The sequence below is a fragment of the Onychostruthus taczanowskii genome, unplaced genomic scaffold (genome assembly GCF_017590055.1).
Source record: "Onychostruthus taczanowskii isolate IOZ18803 unplaced genomic scaffold, ASM1759005v1 scaffold138, whole genome shotgun sequence".
In the NCBI taxonomy this organism is placed as follows: domain Eukaryota; kingdom Metazoa; phylum Chordata; class Aves; order Passeriformes; family Passeridae; genus Onychostruthus; species Onychostruthus taczanowskii.
In genome coordinates, this window is record NW_024498551.1 from 77725 (window position 1) to 94880 (window position 17156).

The window sequence follows — 17156 nt, forward strand, 5'->3', positions numbered from 1 at the left end:
GGGTTGGGAAGGGCCTTAAAGGCCATCTCATTCCACCTCTGTCTGTCTGTCTGACACCTCCCTCCAGGCCAGGTTTCTGCAGCTCCCACCCAAGCCTGGGCTTCAGGGGGATTGCAGAGGCTGCCTGAAATCGGGGTCTCTGAGCCAGGTTTTGTGAGCTCCTGGGGGTTTATCTCACACCCAGGGTAGCTCAGCCACCTCAGAAGGCAGAAAATCAGCAGGATGGCTCCTGGGGTGGTGTGGGAAACAGAAAGGTTTCAGTAAAAGGCAAAATAACAAAACTCTGCAGAGAAAAACTGAGCCAGGGCAAGAGGTTCTTGCTCCTGCTAAAACACCCCACAAAAGGGATTATTTCCTTTAGTCTCTTCTTTTTCTAGTGGATTGCTCAGTCCCCTGCCCAGTTTCCTGTCCTTCAGTTTGGGGTGGCCTCCCCAGCTCCTGTGAGGTGTCTGAGGAGAGGAACTTGTGGGTTTTTCCCTTTTTAGGGACACAAAGGGCAGTTCTGTCAGTGCATCCCTGCAGCTGCCCAGGCTGGGGTTCCACCCTGCCCAATCCCAATTTAATCTGCTCACAGGTGAGAAACACCAGGGAGGTGCCCCAGGCCCAGTTTAATCCCAAATTTATTCCCAATTTATTCCCAATTTATTCCCAATTTATTCCCAATTTATTCCCAATTTATTCCCAATTTATTCCCAATTTATTCCCAATTTATTCCCAATTTATTCCCAATTTATTCCCAATTTATTCCCAATTTATTCCCAATTTATTCCCAATTTATTCCCAATTTATTCCCAATTTATTCCCAATTTATTCCCAATTTATTCCCAATTTATTCCCAATTTATTCCCAATTTATTCCCAATTTATTCCCAATTTATTCCCAATTTATTCCCAATTTATTCCCAATTTATTCCCAATTTATTCCCAATTTATTCCCAATTTATTCCCAATTTATTCCCAATTTATTCCCAATTTATTCCCAATTTAATCCCAATTCAATCCAAATTCAATCCCAGTTTAATCCAAATTTCATCCCATTTTAATTTGCTCACAGTTGAGAAGTATCAGGGGGATGCCTCAGACCCAATTTAATCCAAATTTAATCCAAATTCAATCCCAAATTGATCCCAATTTAATCCAAATTTAACCCGAATTTAATCCCAATTCAATCCCAGTTCAATCCAAATTCAATCCCAATTCAATCCCAATTTAATCCAAATTTAATTTGCTCACAGATAAGAAATACCAGGGAGGTGCCCAGGCCCAATTTAATCCAAATTCAATCCCAATTTATTCCCAATTTAATCCCAATTCAATCCCAATTCCATCCCAATCTCATTTGCTCAGAGGTGAGGAACACCAGGGAGATGCCCCAGCCCAATTTTAACCCAATTTAATCCAAATTTAATCCCAATTCAATCCAAATTTAACCCAATTTAATCAAATTTAATCCCAATTCAATCCCAATTCCATCCCAATCTCATTTGCTCAGAGGTGAGGAACACCAGGGAGATGCCCCAGCCCAATTTTAACCCAATTTAATCCAAATTCAATCCAAATTCAATCCAAATTTAATCCAAATTTAATCCCAGTTTCATTTGCTCAGAGGAGAGAAATACCAGGGAGGTGCCCCAGACCCAATTTAATTCTGGAATTCTGGAGGAATATCTCCAGCCTAATTTGACTTAATTTCCAGACTAATTTGGTTTAATTTCCAGATTAATTTTATTGAATTTCCAGATTATTTTATTTAATTTCAAGGTTAATTTGGTTTAATATCCAAATTAATTATATTTAATTTCCAGATTAATTTGATTTAATTTCCAGATTAATTTGATTTAATTTCCAGATTAATTTGATTTAATTTCCAGATTAATTTGATTTAATTTCCAGATTAATTAGAGTTAATTTCCAGATTAGTTTGATTTAATTTCCAGCCTAATTTGATTTAATTTCCACATTAATTTGCTTTAATTTCCAGCCAAACTTTGTTTAATTTCCATCCTAATTTGCTTTAATTTCCAGATTAATTTGATTGAATTTCCAGATTAATTTGATTTAATTCCAGATTAATCAGATTTAATTTCCAGCCTAATTTGCTTTAATTTCCAACCTGATTTGATTTAATTTCCAGATTAATTTTATTTAATTTCCAGCCTAATTTGATTTAATTTCCAACCTAATTTTATTTAATTTCCAGATTAATTTGATTTAATTTCCAGATTAATTTGATTTAATTTCCAGCCTAGTTTGATTTAATTTCCAGATTAATTAGATTTAATTTCCAGCCTAATTTGGTTGAATTTCCAGATTAATTTTATTGAATTTCCTGATTAATTTGATTTAATTCCAGATTAATTTGATTTAATTCCAGATTAATTTGATTTAATTCCAGATTAATTTGATTTAATTCCAGATTAATTTGATTTAATTCCAGATTAATTTGATTTAATTCCAGATTAATTTGATTTAATTCCAGATTAATTTGATTTAATTCCAGATTAATTTGATTTAATTCCAGATTAATTTGATTTAATTCCAGATTAATTTGATTTAATTCCAGATTAATTTGATTTAATTCCAGATTAATTTGATTTAATTCCAGATTAATTTGATTTAATTCCAGATTAATTTGATTTAATTCCAGATTAATTTGATTTAATTCCAGATTAATTTGATTTAATTCCAGATTAATTTGATTTAATTCCAGATTAATTTGATTTAATTCCAGATTAATTTGATTTAATTCCAGATTAATTTGATTTAATTCCAGATTAATTTGATTTAATTCCAGATTAATTTGATTTAATTCCAGATTAATTTGATTTAATTCCAGATTAATTTGATTTAATTCCAGATTAATTTGATTTAATTCCAGATTAATTTGATTTAATTCCAGATTAATTTGATTTAATTCCAGATTAATTTGATTTAATTCCAGATTAATTTGATTTAATTCCAGATTAATTTGATTTAATTCCAGATTAATTTGATTTAATTCCAGATTAATTTGATTTAATTCCAGATTAATTTGATTTAATTCCAGATTAATTTGATTTAATTCCAGATTAATTTGATTTAATTCCAGATTAATTTGATTTAATTCCAGATTAATTTGATTTAATTCCAGATTAATTTGATTTAATTCCAGATTAATTTGATTTAATTCCAGATTAATTTGATTTAATTTCCAGATTAGTTGTATTGAATTTCCAGGTTAATTTTATCTAATTTCCATATTAATTTGCTTTAATCCCAGATTAATTTGCTCTAATTTCCCGCCTAATTTCCTTTAATTTCCACCCCGATGTTCCCCTCCCTCCCCGCGTTTGCCACCCCGCTGCGGCCGCGCTGACCGCGGCCCGGAGCCCAGGCGATCTCCATTTCTCCGATCCCCTCCAGCTGAAGGCCCAGGTGTGGCAGCTCCTGAAGGGCCACGACCACCTGCAGGATGAGTTCTCGGTTTTCTTCGACCACCTGAGGCCCTGCGCCAGCCGCATGGGAGACTTCGAGGAGATCAACTGGACGGAAGAGAAGGACTACGAGGTGCAGGGGTCTCCCTGAAACCAAAATACCTGCCAAAGGCACAGATAAAAATCACATTTCACCTGCAAGATCTCCATTTCAGAGGGTGAATTCCAGCAGCAGAGGGGTGGGACAGCAAGCCCTTTGGATTTTTTGAGCAGTGTTTTGATTTTCAGGGGGGAAAAACCCAGAAAATTTATAAAAAAATTAATTTTTTTTAAAAAAAACCCCAGAAAATAACAATTTTGTTGTGTGTTTCTCGTGCTGCAGTTTGATGGCTTCGAGGAGGTGTCTCTGCCAGATGTGGAGGAGGAGGATGAGCCACCCAAAATCCACGGAGCCACCAGGAACAAGAGGAGGAAGGAGATGGGAGGCCAGCAGCACGACAAGGTGGGGCTGGGGCAGCTGAAACTGGGGTTAAGTTGGGTGAATTTGGGTTAATTTGGGTTAATTTGGGGTTAAATTGCAATTAAATGTGGTTAAATTGGGATTAAATTTGGATTAAATTGGGGCTGGGGCACCTCCCTGAGTGTCTCACCTGGGAGCAGCTGAAACTGGGGTCAAATTGGGTTAATTTGGGTTAAATTTGGGTTAAATTGCAATTAAATCTGGTTAAATTTGGGTTAAATTGCAATTAAATGTGGTTAAATTTGGATTAAATTGGGGCTGGGGCACCTCCCTGTTGTTTCTCACCTGTGAGCAGATTTAAATGGGATTAAATTTGGATTAAATTGGCATTAAATTTGTGTTAAATTGGCATTAAATTTGGGTTAAATTTGCATTAAATTTGGGTTAAATTTGGATTAAATTTGGGTTCAATTTGGGGTTAAATTGGGTCTGGGGCATGTCCCTGGAGTTTCTCACTTGTGAGCAGATGAAATTGGGTTAAATTTGAGTTAAATTGGGACTAAATTTGGATTAATTTGGGACTAAATTTGGATTACATTTGGTCTGGGGCACCTCGCTGGTGTTTCTCAGCTGTGAGCAAATTAAATTTGGGTTAAATTGGGATTAAATTTGGGTGAGATTTGGATTAAATTTGGGTTAAATTTGGATTAAATTTGGGGGAGATTGGGATTAAATTTGGGTGAGATTTGGATTGAATTTGGATTAAATGTGGATTGAATTGGGGTGGGGCTGGCTCTGTTGTGCTTTGCTGGCCAGCAGCGCTGCCGTTCTCTGCTGGAGCCCCCATGGCCCCTGTCTGTCAGTCTGTCAGTCTGTCAGTCTGTCAGTCAGCTGGGGCTCTGTCTGTCAGCTGGGTCAGTCAGTCTGTCTGTCAGGCAGCTGGGTCAGTCTGTCTGTCAGCTGGGGTTCTGTCAGTCTGTCTGTCAGTCTGTCAGGCAGCTGGGTCAGTCAGTCTGTCTGTCAGGCAGCTGGGTCAGTCAGTCTGTCTGTCAGGCAGCTGGGTCGGTCTGTCTGTCAGTCTGTCTGTCAGGCAGTTGGGTCAGTCAGTCTGTCTGTCAGTCTGTCAGTCAGTCTGTCAGCCGGTCGGTCTGTCAGTCAGTCCGTCTGTCAGTCAGTCAGTCTGTCAGCCAGTCGGTCTGTCAGTCAGTCTGTCAGCCGGTCGGTCTGTCAGTCAGTCCGTCTGTCAGTCAGTCAGTCTGTCAGCCAGTCGGTCTGTCAGTCAGTCTGTCAGCCGGTCGGTCTGTCAGTCAGTCCGTCTGTCAGTCAGTCAGTCTGTCAGCCAGTCGGTCTGTCAGTCAGTCTGTCAGCCGGTCGGTCTGTCAGTCAGTCCGTCTGTCAGTCAGTCAGTCTGTCAGCCAGTCGGTCTGTCAGTCAGTCTGTCAGCCGGTCGGTCTGTCAGTCAGTCCGTCTGTCAGTCAGTCAGTCTGTCAGCCAGTCGGTCTGTCAGTCAGTCTGTCAGCCGGTCGGTCTGTCAGTCAGTCCGTCTGTCAGTCAGTCAGTCTGTCAGCCAGTCGGTCTGTCAGTCAGTCTGTCAGCCGGTCGGTCTGTCAGTCAGTCCGTCTGTCAGTCAGTCAGTCTGTCAGCCAGTCGGTCTGTCAGTCAGTCTGTCAGCCGGTCGGTCTGTCAGTCAGTCCGTCTGTCAGTCAGTCAGTCTGTCAGCCAGTCGGTCTGTCAGTCAGTCTGTCAGCCGGTCGGTCTGTCAGTCAGTCCGTCTGTCAGTCAGTCAGTCTGTCAGCCAGTCGGTCTGTCAGTCAGTCTGTCAGCCGGTCGGGGTCGGTCTGTCTGTCAGTCAGTCAGGCAGTTGGGTCAGTCAGTCAGTCTGTCAGCTGGTCGGTCTGTCTGTCAGTCAGTCAGGCAGCTGGGTCTGTCAGTCAGTCAGCTGGTCGGTCTGTCTGTCAGTCAGTCAGGCAGTTGGGTCAGTCAGCATCTGTCAGTCAGTCTGTCAGCCGGTCGGTCTGTCAGTCAGTCTGTCTGTCAGTCAGTCTGTCAGCCGGTCTGTCAGTCAGTCAGTCAGTCTGTCAGCCGGTCGGTCTGTCTGTCCGCAGGAGGCCGAGTGGGCCGAGGGGCTGAAGGAGCTGAAGGAACTCTCGTGCTCGTGCTCGTGCCGCGAGGGCGGCAGCGAGCTGAGGCTGAGGAAGGGCAAGAGGAGGAGCTGCAGCCACTGCGGGAGCAAGGTCAGCGGGGCTGGGGACCCCCCGGGACCCCCCGGGACCCCCAGAGCCTGGGGACCCTCCCGGGATCCCCCGAAACCCTGGGGACCCCCAGAGCCTGGGAACCCCCCCGGGACCCCCCCCGGGACCCCCCGGGACTGCCCCGGGACTGAGCCCGAAACCCCCCAAAATTGCCCCAAAAACCCCCAAATTGACCCCAAACCACCCCCCAGGTGAGGCCACACCTGTCCCCAGGTGCCACCACACCTGTCCCCAGGTGAAGCCACACCTGGCCCCACAGGTAACCCCAAAACTGCCCCAAATTAACCCAAAATGGCCCCGAATTGACCTAAAATGGCCCCAAATTGACCTAAAATCATCCAAACTGACCCCAAATCACCCCCCAGATGAGGTCACACCTGCCAAACCCCGGGGACCCCCCCAGGACCCCCCAAACCCTGGGGACCCCCCGGGATCCCTCAAACCCTGGGGACCCTCCTAGGGATCTTCCCAAACCCTGGGCACCCTCCCAGGACCCCCCAAACCTGGGGACCCTCCTGTGGATCCCCCCAAATCCTGGGGACCCCCAGGACCCCCCAAACCCTAGGGAGACCCCCCGGGATCCCCCAAACCCTGGGGTGAGCAGGGGAATCCATCCAGAGGAGCCCCCTCCCCTCTCCCCCTCCTCACTTTCTGCCTCCCCTCCTTGCCCTCACAAATTATTGCAATTTTGGTGTTCTGGTTGATTTGTTGAGTGGATGATGGTGGCATGGCACTATGTGGAAAAATCAATTTCTGTTAATAATAATCATCATCATCATCATCATCATCATCACATAACTGTAACAGTAATAACAACATAGCAGCAATGTTAATGGTATTAATAACAATTACACTATGTGAAAAGATCAATTTCTGTTAAAAATAATAATAATCATCATCATCATCATCATCATCACATAACTGTAACAGTAATAACAACATAGCAGCAATGTTAATGGTATTAATAACAATTATAATGATAACAATAACAATAATAATGAAAAATAAAATAAAATGTAATAATGATTATATTAATAACAATAACAATAAAACCACAATATAAATAAAATAACAGTAACAGTAATAATGGTGTTGATAACAGTGATAATGATAACTATATATACATGTATAACATAATTATAACTAAATATAACATAATTATATAGAACAACTATAGCAATAATAATGGTGTTAATAACAGTGCTAGTAATGAGTCTAATAATAAATTAATAAAAATACAATAACTATAACAATAATAAAATACATAATAAAATACAAAAATACAATAACTATAACAATAATAATAGTATTAATATTGGCAATAATAATGACAACAACAATAATAATTACTAATGATAATGATAATGGTAATAATGATAATATTGGTAATATTTATATTGATAATGATAATATTGATAATATTGATAATAATGATAATGATAATATTGATAATAATGCTAATAATGATAATGATATTAACATTATTAATAATAATACAAGTAAAATAATGATAATAATGATGATAATGATGATAATATTGATAACAATGCTAATAATGATGATAATGATGATAATATTGATAACAATGCTAATAATGATGATAATGATGATAATAATGATAATGATATTAACATTATTAATAATAATACAAGTAAAATAATGATAATAATGATGATAATGATGATAATAATGATAATTATAATAGTAGTAGTAATAATAATAATAATAATAATAATAATAATAATAATAATAATAAATTATTTAGAGTTTGTAAAGCAAACCAATGCCAGGTGAGCCCTGGGCAGCCCAGCAGTGGGCACAGGGCAGGTGTGTGACTGTGCCTGGGTGTGCAGGTGTGACTGTGCCTTGCCAGTGACTGTTCCTTGCCCTGCAGGTGTGTGACTGTGCCTGGGTGTGCAGGTGTGACTGTGCCTTGCAGGTGACTGTGCCTTGCAGGTGTGTGACTGTTCCTTGCTGTGCAGTGTGTGACTGTTCCTTGCAGGTGACTGTTTAGAGTTTGTAAAGCAAACCAATGTCAGGTGAGCCCTGGGCAGCCCAGCAGTGGGCACAGGGCAGGTGTGTGACTGTGCCTGGGTGTGCAGGTGTGACTGTGCCTTGCCTTGCAGGTGTGTGACTGTGCTGTGCCATGCTGTGCAGTGTGTGACCGTGCCATGCTGTGCAGGTGTGACTGTGCCTTGCCGGTGACTGTTCCTTGCCCTGCAGGTGTGTGACTGTGCCGTGCTGTGCAGTGTGTGACTGTGCCATGCAGGTGTGTGACTGTACCTTGCCCTGCAGGTGTGACTGTGCCTTGCGGGTGACTGTTCCTTGCCCTGCAGGTGTGATATTTTTTTAAAATTTAAATATCTATAATATCTGTCTCTATATATATATATTTATATATTGAAATGTATTTACTGTCAGTGCACGTTTATGGGGCACAGCGAGGCCCCTGTGCAGGGCAGGCTGCAGCTGCTGACAGCGCTCTGTGTCCCGCAGGGTCCCAGGAGGGCAGGCAGCCGTGCAGCAGCCCCTGTGCCCAGCCTGCCCCTGCTGCTGCTGCCCGGCTTCCGGAAGGTTCCGCTGCAGCCGCGGGCTCTGGCGGCCCCGGCTGCGCGCCGCTGCAGGGAGCTGCTCTGGAGCTGCCTCGGGAGTCCAAGGAGTGCCCCTGCCCCGGGGGGGCTGCAGGGGGGCTGCCAGGGGAGCCTGAGGGGCTGCAGCCTGCTGCAGGGCAGGGCAGGGGCTGCACAGCTGCACCGGAGCAGGGCAGGAACTGCAGAGATGCAGCGGAGCAGGGGAGCAGCTGGAGCGGCAGCAGGGATGCAGGGGAGCAGGGGAGAAGCAGCAGCAAAGCAGCAGCAGAGCAGGGCAGCAGCTGTAGTGCTGCAGCAGGGCAGGGGAGCAGCAGAGATGCAGCAGAGCAGGTCTGGAGCAGCAAAGCAGCAGGGCAGGGGTGCAGCTGCAGAGCTGCAGGGGAGCAGCGTTGGAGCAGCAGAGCTGCAGGGCAGGGGAGCAGCAGAGATGCAGCAGAGCAGGTCTGGAGCAGCAAAGCAGCAGGGCAGGGGTGCAGCTGCAGAGCTGCAGGGGAGCAGCGTTGGAGCAGCAGAGCTGCAGGGCAGGGGAGCAGCAGAGATGCAGCAGAGCAGGTCTGGAGCAGCAAAGCAGCAGGGCAGGGGTGCAGCTGCAGAGCTGCAGGGGAGTGCACAGCTGCAGGGGGCTGGAGCGGCAGCAGGGATGCAGGGGAGCAGGGGAGAAGCAGCAGCAAAGCAGCAGCAGAGCAGGGCAGCAGCTGTAGTGCTGCAGCAGGGCAGGGGAGCAGCAGAGATGCAGCAGAGCAGGTCTGGAGCAGCAAAGCAGCAGGGCAGGGGTGCAGCTGCAGAGCTGCAGGGGAGCAGCGTTGGAGCAGCAGAGCTGCAGGGCAGGGGAGCAGCAGAGATGCAGCAGAGCAGGGGAGCAGCAGCAAAGCAGCAGCAGGGCAGAGCTGCAGCTCAGGCTCCCCTGGGCACTGCAGCTTGCAGCCGCAGCACAGAGGCTGCACTGGGGCTGCTCCTGAGGGCAGGCCCAGGACAGATAGCAGCAGCAGCAGCAGCAGCTCCCTGCTGCAGCCCCCTGCGCAGCTGCAGCCCCGCGCCCCGCGGCACAGGGAGGAGGAGCAGCAGCAGCAGCGGGTGACAGAGGCCACCGTGTGTGCCAAGAACAGCAAGGTCAGCTCCACCGGGGAGAAGGTTGTGCTCTGGACCAGGTACTGCTGCTCCCCGGCCCTTCCTGTGCCCTGCTTGGCTCCAGCTCTTGCTTTTTATTATTTATTATTATTTATTATTTCTTTTTATTTTGTGTCCTTATTTTGTGACCCTTCCCTCTGGACCTTGCTCTGTCCGTCAGTTTGGCCCCATGAGATGCTCCTGGCAGGGCTCTTATTGGGGCACTTCAGATTGGGGAAAAAACCTCTCAAAAGGTTCCTCCAAAAACCCTTAAAACCTTCTCAGAAGGTTCCTCAAAAAAAAAACTCAGAACCTTTTCAAAAGGTCCCTCAAAAAACCCTTAAAACCTTTCCAAAAGGTTCCTCAAAAAACCTTAAAACCTTCTCAGAAGGTTCCTCAAAAAAACTTAAAACCTTCTCAAAAGGTTCCTCCAAAAAAACTTAAAACTTTTTGAGAAGGTTCCTCCAAAAAAACTTAAAACTTTTTGAGAAGGTTCCTCCAAAAAACCCTTAAAACCTTCTCAGAAGGTTCCTCAAAAAAACTTAAAACCTTCTCAAATGGTTCCTCCAAAAAACCCTTAAAACCTTTCCAAAAGGTTCCTCAAAAAAACCCTTAAAACCTTCTCAAAAGGTTCCTCCAAAAAACCTTAAAACTTTTTGAGAAGGTTCCTCAAAAAAACCCTTAAAACCTTTCCAAAAGTTTCCTCCAAAAACCCTTAAAACCTTCTCAAAAGGTTCCTCAAAAAAACCTTTAAACCTTCTCAAAAGGTTCCTCCAAAAAACCCTTAAAACCTTTCCAAAAGGTTCCTCAAAAAAACCCTTAAAACCTTTCCAAAAGTTTCCTCCAAAAACCCTTAAAACCTTCTCAAAAGGTTCCTCCAAAAAACCCTTAAAACCTTCTCAAAAGGTTCCTCCAAAAAACCCTTAAAACCTTCTCAAAAGGTTCCTCCAAAAAACCCTTAAAACCTTCTCAAAAGGTTCCTCCAAAAACCCTTAAAACCTTCTCAGAAGGTTCCTCCAAAAACCCTTAAAACCTGCTTCACAAACCTCCTGCAGGCTGAAGGAGCTGTGCTTGGCGAGGGTTCCTGGGCTGGGGTGGCAGGAGGAGCCTTGCTCAGGGATTGCTGGGGGTGTTGCAGTTTTTGGGGGTGCTGCTGGTTTTGGGGTGTTTCACAGGGGTTCTGTTGTGCAGGGAGGCTGACAGAGTCATCCTCACCACGTGCCAGGAGAAGGGAGCCCAGCTGGACACCTTCCAGGCCATCTCCCAGAAACTGGGCAACAAGACAGCCAGTGAGGTGAGGGGGCTGGGAGGGAGGGCCTGCTGTCCTGTCAGCCTCCCCACCTTCAGTTTGATGAAAAAATCTCACTTTCAAACAAAAAAAAAAGCAAGCCAAAGTCTGTTCTGATTTCGTGGTGCCAGGAGTGCCCTGGTCCCCCTGGCAGGGCTGATGTTTGATGTTTGAGCTGCACTTTTGGAGTTGTTTCAGTGGCTGCCACTCGGCCTCTCCTCCTGTCCCAAATCTGCTTTTGTCTCTGAATGCTCCCAAAGTGCCAGATTCACCTGGAGAACGTCACAGAGAAAACAAACCCCAGGGCTCTTCCTCTGTGCCTCCATCCTGGGCGAAATGCCACCGTGGTGTTGATTTATTTTGGTGTTCCAGAGCACCCTGGGCTCTGCAATGTGCAATGCCAGTCCCGTGAGGTCCCTTCTGAGCCTGCACTTCCCTCTCTCAGGTGTCCCACAGGTTCAGGGAGCTGATGAGGCTGTTCCACACCTCCTGTGACGGCAGCTCTGAGGATGAGGAGGATGCCACCAGCACCAGTAACACAGACCAGCTGTCAGATAAAGATCTGCTGCTCTCTGAGGAAGAGCCTGATGACTGAGGTGATCTCACTGCACCAGAAGAGGGTTTTTTTGCTTTTTTTTTTGCTGCTAGACAGGTGCTGTGGAAAAAAATGTTTGCACAGGTACTTGAGACAGCACCTTCATTTTTGGTTCAATTTCCAGCCTGTACCAAGCCAAAGGCAGGAAGTAAAAGGAGAAAATTGTCAAGAACTCCCCTGGGGAGCTTCAGCAGTGGAGTAACAGGACTTGTGGACACTGACCTGGCCTGGGGGTGAAGGTTGGGCCCAGCACCCTGTAAATATTGTACCTGAAATGTCAGTTTTCTGTGCAACCAACACGTGACTTTTTCTAAGTTCTCCCCTTGTGCTGATTGTATGTGAGACAGTCACAGACTGAATTTTCTATTTATTGTGTGGGTTTATTTGACCAGGCAGAGCAAATCCAATTTGCACAGCTGAAAAAAACCCAACCAAAAGGTATAAAACCATCCCCCAAAAAAGCAGCAACACAACTGAAGAAGAACTTCACTCAGAAGATTTTTGGGGTAAAATGAGAAGAGTGAGCAGCTGGACCATCTCCAAAAATTCCTTTATTCTGGGAGCCACCTTACAGCCCCTCCCAGCCTGGATTAGTCTGAATCTTCTTCATCCTCGGATCCAGCAGCCCCAGAGCCTGTCTGGTAGCACTGGGCCAGGCTCCTGAGCTCCTCCAGGGCCTCCTGCACGTCGTCGTGCTGCAGCCCAGCCGTGCAGGAGCCGCTGCAGCAGCGCCGCAGCTCCCGGCACAGCCCCGAGAGCAGCCCCTGCAGGCCAGGGCAGCTCTGCAGCGCTGCCAGCACGGGCATGCTCTCAACACCTGCAGGGAGACAGGCACGGCAGGGGTTAAACAGCCACCAAATGCCAGCCTGGTGCAGCTTCAGGAGCACTGGGTGTGCGGGAGCTCAGCTTGGGTGCTTGTGTTGGTGATTCTGGTTATGGCTCGTTTGGGTTATGGCTCGTTTGGGTTATGGCTCGTTTGGGTTATGGCTCGTTTGGGTTGGTAATTTTTACCTCTGTTAGCCCCCTGATCTCTCTGTTGCAGAGCCGAAGGGGGTTTGTTACCTGCTGAGGAAAAGCCCTGGGCTTTGTCCAGGAGGAAACCTCGTCTGCTCAGGAGAGGAGAGAAGAACTGGGGGAAGGGAGGCTGGGTGGGACAGGGCTGCTGGAGCACGTGGCATGTGCTGTGAGGAGGTGAACAAAGTTAGCAGAGCTCCCTCGGCCGCTCCTGTGCTAAACCAGCAGCCCTGAAGCTCCAAACCTGCACCCACCTGAAGGCCCCTGGGAACTGGGTGTGCAGGTTTGGGTTATGGCTCGTTTGGGTTATGGCTCGTTTGGGTTTGTTGTTAATAATTTTGGTAATTTTTACCTCTGTTAGCCCCCTGATCTCTCTGTTGCAGAGCCGAAGGGGGTTTGTTACCTGCTGAGGAAAGGCCCTGGGCTTTGTCCAGGAGGAAACCTCGTCTGCTCAGGAGAGGAGAGAAGAACTGGGGGAAGGGAGGCTGGGTGGGACAGGGCTGCTGGAGCACGTGGCATGTGCTGTGAGGAGGTGAACAAAGTTAGCAGAGCTCCCTCGGCCGCTCCTGTGCTAAACCAGCAGCCCTGAAGCTCCAAACCTGCACCCACCTGAAGGCCCCTGGGAACTGGGTGTGCAGGTAGTGCTGCAGCACCTGCTCAGGGCTCTCACAGCTGTGCAGGGGGGACCTGGGCTGGCCCAGGCAGCTGCTGCAAAGGAAATTCAGCGTTTTCCAGCCTGAAACCACCAATGCCTCAGCTGCTTTTTAGCTGCTTTGCTCTAAAATCAGCAGCACTCAGGCACTAGGTGCTCCTCAATGCTGGGAGTGAGGAATGCTGCAGAGTGCAGTTCTGATGCTGATTTACCTGGTGGCTTTCTCCTGGCAAATTCCTCGTAGCACGGCAGACTGAGCAAAACAGCAGCTGCCCTTCTGCTCCTTGCACGAGGACAGCAGCTTCCAGGGCACATCCTGGTGGGCACTGAGAACATCAGGGAGCGAGGAGCCAGGCAAGGCAGGGAAGGGCAGAGCTGCCCAAGCAGCCACGACCTGGGTGGGGGTGACAGAGCAGAGCCTGGAACATGCTCCTGGCACAGCTGGGGCTCTGCAGAACAGCTGCAGCACAGCTGGAAGGCGTCCTCATCCTCACCTTCCTCCCGGAGAAGGTGAGGGAGTCAGCAAAGTGCAGCATGGAGCCCTGGGAGGAGCAGAGCCTGTAGGGAGCTGTGAGGGTGTCCAGTGCTGCTGCCAGGACTGCACTGCTGTGGTAGTTCAGGGATGCCTGGGGAGGAGACAAATGCAGCAATTGCAGGGCAGCTCACAGTTTGGCTGTTCAACTTAGGTTGTAAATTGTGCCTTTGAAGAGGTGGTTTACAGTTATTTCAGGGTTGGGGTAAGCAGCCAGTGTGCAACTGTAGCTCCAGCTGACAAATTGTTGGCTGACAAATGCTTTGGTGCCAGTTTTCTTATCTGTCTTTGGCACCAGTGGGGCTGGAGTTACTCCAAGCATGGAGAATAATGTAGTAAAGCCTTTTCTTCACCAGCACCCCACCAGAAAGCACAACAGCCAAGGAAATGTGTTAATGTTTTCCAAAGCAGGGAGAAAACGACAGAAATGAAAAGTTGGCAGCTGAGTCCCAGTGAAAAAGCAGGAAAAGGTCTCTGCTGAGCAGAACAGCACCACAAAAAACCACAGAGCTGCAGGAAACACTGAGAGGGGTAAAGCTGCAGGAGCTCAAAGGCAGCCACGGTGGGAGATGCCAGTCCAGGACTTACGTTGTATTTTATGTATGGAAAGGTCACAGGAGGTTCTGGCCTGATCCCCAGACTCCCACTGAGTGACAGGGGGCAGAAGAGGGAGCTGTGGCGGGAGAGGTGGGCAATGCCCAGGGCTGTGTTCATCACTCTGTACAAACTCCTCTGAGGGTCCTGGAGGGGAGAAAAACCCAACCACTGGAACCTTGAGGAGCAGAGAGGAGCCTGTGAGAGCCTGTCCTTGGCTCTGCCCGTTGCTCACTCACTCCCGCAGCGCTCAGGGCTGGAGTCAGGCCCCAGGTCAGGATCCCCTTGCGGGAATATTCGTCGTGGAGCAGCTCTGTCACCTTGGCACCAACTCCAGAGAATCCATTGTGGATGTCACACAGGACCTGGAACCCCTGTGGGAAACAGCGGCAGCACCTCAGAATCTGCTTCACCTTGAGCAGAAAGTTTCCTGGAAGCGAAGGGAGCTCGGAGAAGGTGTGAACCTGGAGGTAATCACACTCCTCAACAAAGAAGTGCAGCCGATCTTCCAGCTCCTCCACACAGGCAGGGTCCTGCAGGAGACTTTCACCTTGCCCAAAGGCTTCGAGGCAGCCACAATCCCTGGGGGAAAAAGGGGCAGAGAGGGGTTATTTTATCACTTTCATTCATCCTTGAGGGCAAAACTCAGCCCTGGCCCTACCCATCGTGCAGGTACTGCCGGATCACGTAGAGGCTCTTGGGGTGCAGCTGAACGTTGAGGTAATCAGACCAGAGCCTCACTGGGGGAGCAGCCTGGGACCCTGCAGGAGCTGCACCTGCAGGGAGGCAGAGGGCAGAGCAAAGGTCCTTGCAGCTCTGAGCAGCCCCATGAATATAAAATCGGTTTTCTGACATGCTCTGAGCCTCTCCTTTCTGCTCTCAGCATCCCCTTGCAGCTCTGAGCACCCCCTTTCTGCTCTGGGCATCCCTGTGAACGTAAAATCAGTTTTCTCACACGTTCCAAGCCTCCCCTTTCAGTTGAGCATCCCCTTTCTGCTCTGAGCATCCTTTTTGAGCTCTCAGCATCCCCATGAACGCAAAATCAGTTTTTCAACCTGTCCAGTTTTTTAGCCCATCTGCTGTGCCCCAGCTCTCCCTAAGCCAAGCACTCTTCTCCCGGTTTTCCTTCTCCCTGTTCCTAACGTGTCCCACAGCGGGAGCCAGGGAATTCTGCCTTTCTGGAACCGACCCCCGAGAACGAGCCCAGCCCGAGCGGCCCCGCGCACAAACCTGGCCCCGCAGCACCGGGACTCCCCTTCCCGTCCCCGGCGGCGTCTCCCTGCGGGAACAACCCGGATCCCCGCTTACGGGGGGCTCCGCCTCGCCCCCGGTCCCGGAGCGGTGCGGGACCCGCGGCCGCTCTCACCCTGCGGCTCCCGGTGTCCCGCGACGAGCGGCCCCGGTCCCGGTAATCGGCCACGGCCCCGTCCCTGCGACACAGAGCGGCGGCAGCTGCGGGACCCGTCCCGCACTCCCCGGCTCACCGATCCCGCATCCATCAGCAGCTCCGTCCCGCATTCCCCGGCTCACCGGCAGCCCCGTCCCGTCCCGCACTGTCCCGCATTCCCCGGCTCACCGATCCCGCATCCATCAGCAGCTCCGTCCCGCATTCCCCGGCTCACCGGCGGCTCCGTCCCGTCCCGTCCCGCATTCCCCGGCTCACCGATCCCGCATCCATCAGCAACCCCGTCCCGCACTCCCCGGCTCACCAATCACGCATTCATCAGCAGCCCCGTCCCGCACCCCCCGCTCACCGGCCGCCCCGTCCCCTCCCGTCCCGCACTCCCCTCACCGGCAGCCCCGTCCCGTCCCGCACTGTCCCGCACTCCCCGGCTCACCGATCCCGCCTTCATCAGCAGCCCCGTCCCGTCCCGTCCCGCACTCCCCGGCTCACGGCAGCCCCGTCCCGTCCCGCACTGTCCCGCACTCCCCGGCTCACCGATCCCGCATCCATCAGCAACCCCGTCCCGCACTCCCCGGCTCACCAATCACGCATTCATCAGCAGCCCCGTCCCGCACTCCCCGCTCACCGGCAGCCCCGTCCCCTCCCGTCCCGCACTCCCCGGCTCACGGCAGCCCCGTCCCGCACTCACCAGCTCACCGGCGGCTCCGTGCCCGCCCCGTCCGCTCCGAGCGCGCCCACGCCGCCTGCAAGCACAGCCCGGTCACGGCGGGGCCGCGCGTTGCGGGCCGAGCCCCGCTCCCGCCCCGGTACCTTTCAGCTCCAGCGCCACCAGGCGCGGCGCGGGGCCCCGGCCCGTCCCGCGGCTCCCCCCGCACCTGCAGCCCCCACCAGTGCGCGCCCACGCAGCCCGAGAAGTGCCCGAGCTGCAGCGTGACCGCCTCGCCCGGCATCGCCCCGCAGGAACCGGGAACGCGTCACGGCCGGGACCGCCCCGGACGGGCGGGGACAACGGCGGGGCCGGGCACGCGCGGCAGGCACGGACACGGACACGGACACGGGACACGGACACGGACACCGGGACATGGACACCGGAACATGGACATCGGGATACGGACACCGGGACATGGACACCGGGCACGGGGACAGGGATACGGGACATGGGACACGGACACGGGATACGGACACCGGGACACGGACACCGGGATATGGACACGGGCACAGACACCGGGACACGGGACACAGACACGGGCACGG

General features: G+C 49.6%; 2 protein-coding genes across 3 annotated transcripts in view; one reads left to right on the forward strand and one right to left on the reverse strand.

Annotated features, from left to right (window-relative positions):
• Nucleotides 1-11928, forward strand: part of LOC121332146 (GON-4-like protein) — a 52927-nt gene extending 40999 nt beyond the window's left edge. Inside the window, exons 25-32 of the mRNA XM_041397281.1 lie at nt 3402-3545; nt 3795-3914; nt 5978-6198; nt 8348-8393; nt 8621-8698; nt 9640-9863; nt 11014-11116; nt 11556-11928. Coding sequence (XP_041253215.1) covers nt 3402-3545; nt 3795-3914; nt 5978-6198; nt 8348-8393; nt 8621-8698; nt 9640-9863; nt 11014-11116; nt 11556-11705 — 1086 coding nt within the window. The 3' untranslated portion in view covers nt 11706-11928. The remainder of the gene's footprint in view (nt 1-3401; nt 3546-3794; nt 3915-5977; nt 6199-8347; nt 8394-8620; nt 8699-9639; nt 9864-11013; nt 11117-11555) is intronic.
• Nucleotides 11929-12064: 136 nt separating this feature from the next.
• MSTO1 (misato mitochondrial distribution and morphology regulator 1) lies at nt 12065-16985 on the reverse strand. Of its 2 annotated transcripts, none has more exons than XM_041397207.1 (13): nt 16778-16985; nt 16591-16645; nt 15864-15927; nt 15728-15776; nt 15159-15273; nt 14962-15079; nt 14737-14871; nt 14492-14644; nt 13866-13997; nt 13584-13765; nt 13329-13424; nt 13123-13241; nt 12065-12522 (listed from the first exon to the last, which is right to left on the reverse strand). In XM_041397207.1, exons 1-13 carry the CDS (start codon nt 16983-16985, stop codon nt 12296-12298), a joined length of 1653 nt encoding a protein of 550 aa, XP_041253141.1. In that variant the 3' UTR covers nt 12065-12295. The 2 variants fall into 2 exon arrangements, with proteins under 2 accessions (XP_041253141.1, XP_041253140.1); XM_041397206.1 differs by having other exon boundaries at nt 13329-13427.
• Nucleotides 16986-17156: the final 171 nt, after the last annotated feature.

Coding starts and splice junctions, on each gene's coding strand:
- MSTO1 (XM_041397206.1), bottom strand. CDS start 16,985: ATGTCCCGGTGTCCGTGTCCGTGTCCCGTGTCCGTGTCCGTGTCCGTG. Junction 16,646..16,777: donor CGCACTGGTGGGGGCTGCAG/GTGCGGGGGGAG, acceptor CTGTGCTTGCAG/GCGGCGTGGGCGCGCTCGGA. Junction 13,428..13,583: donor TGCCAGGAGAAAGCCACCAG/GTAAATCAGCAT, acceptor TTTCCTTTGCAG/CAGCTGCCTGGGCCAGCCCA.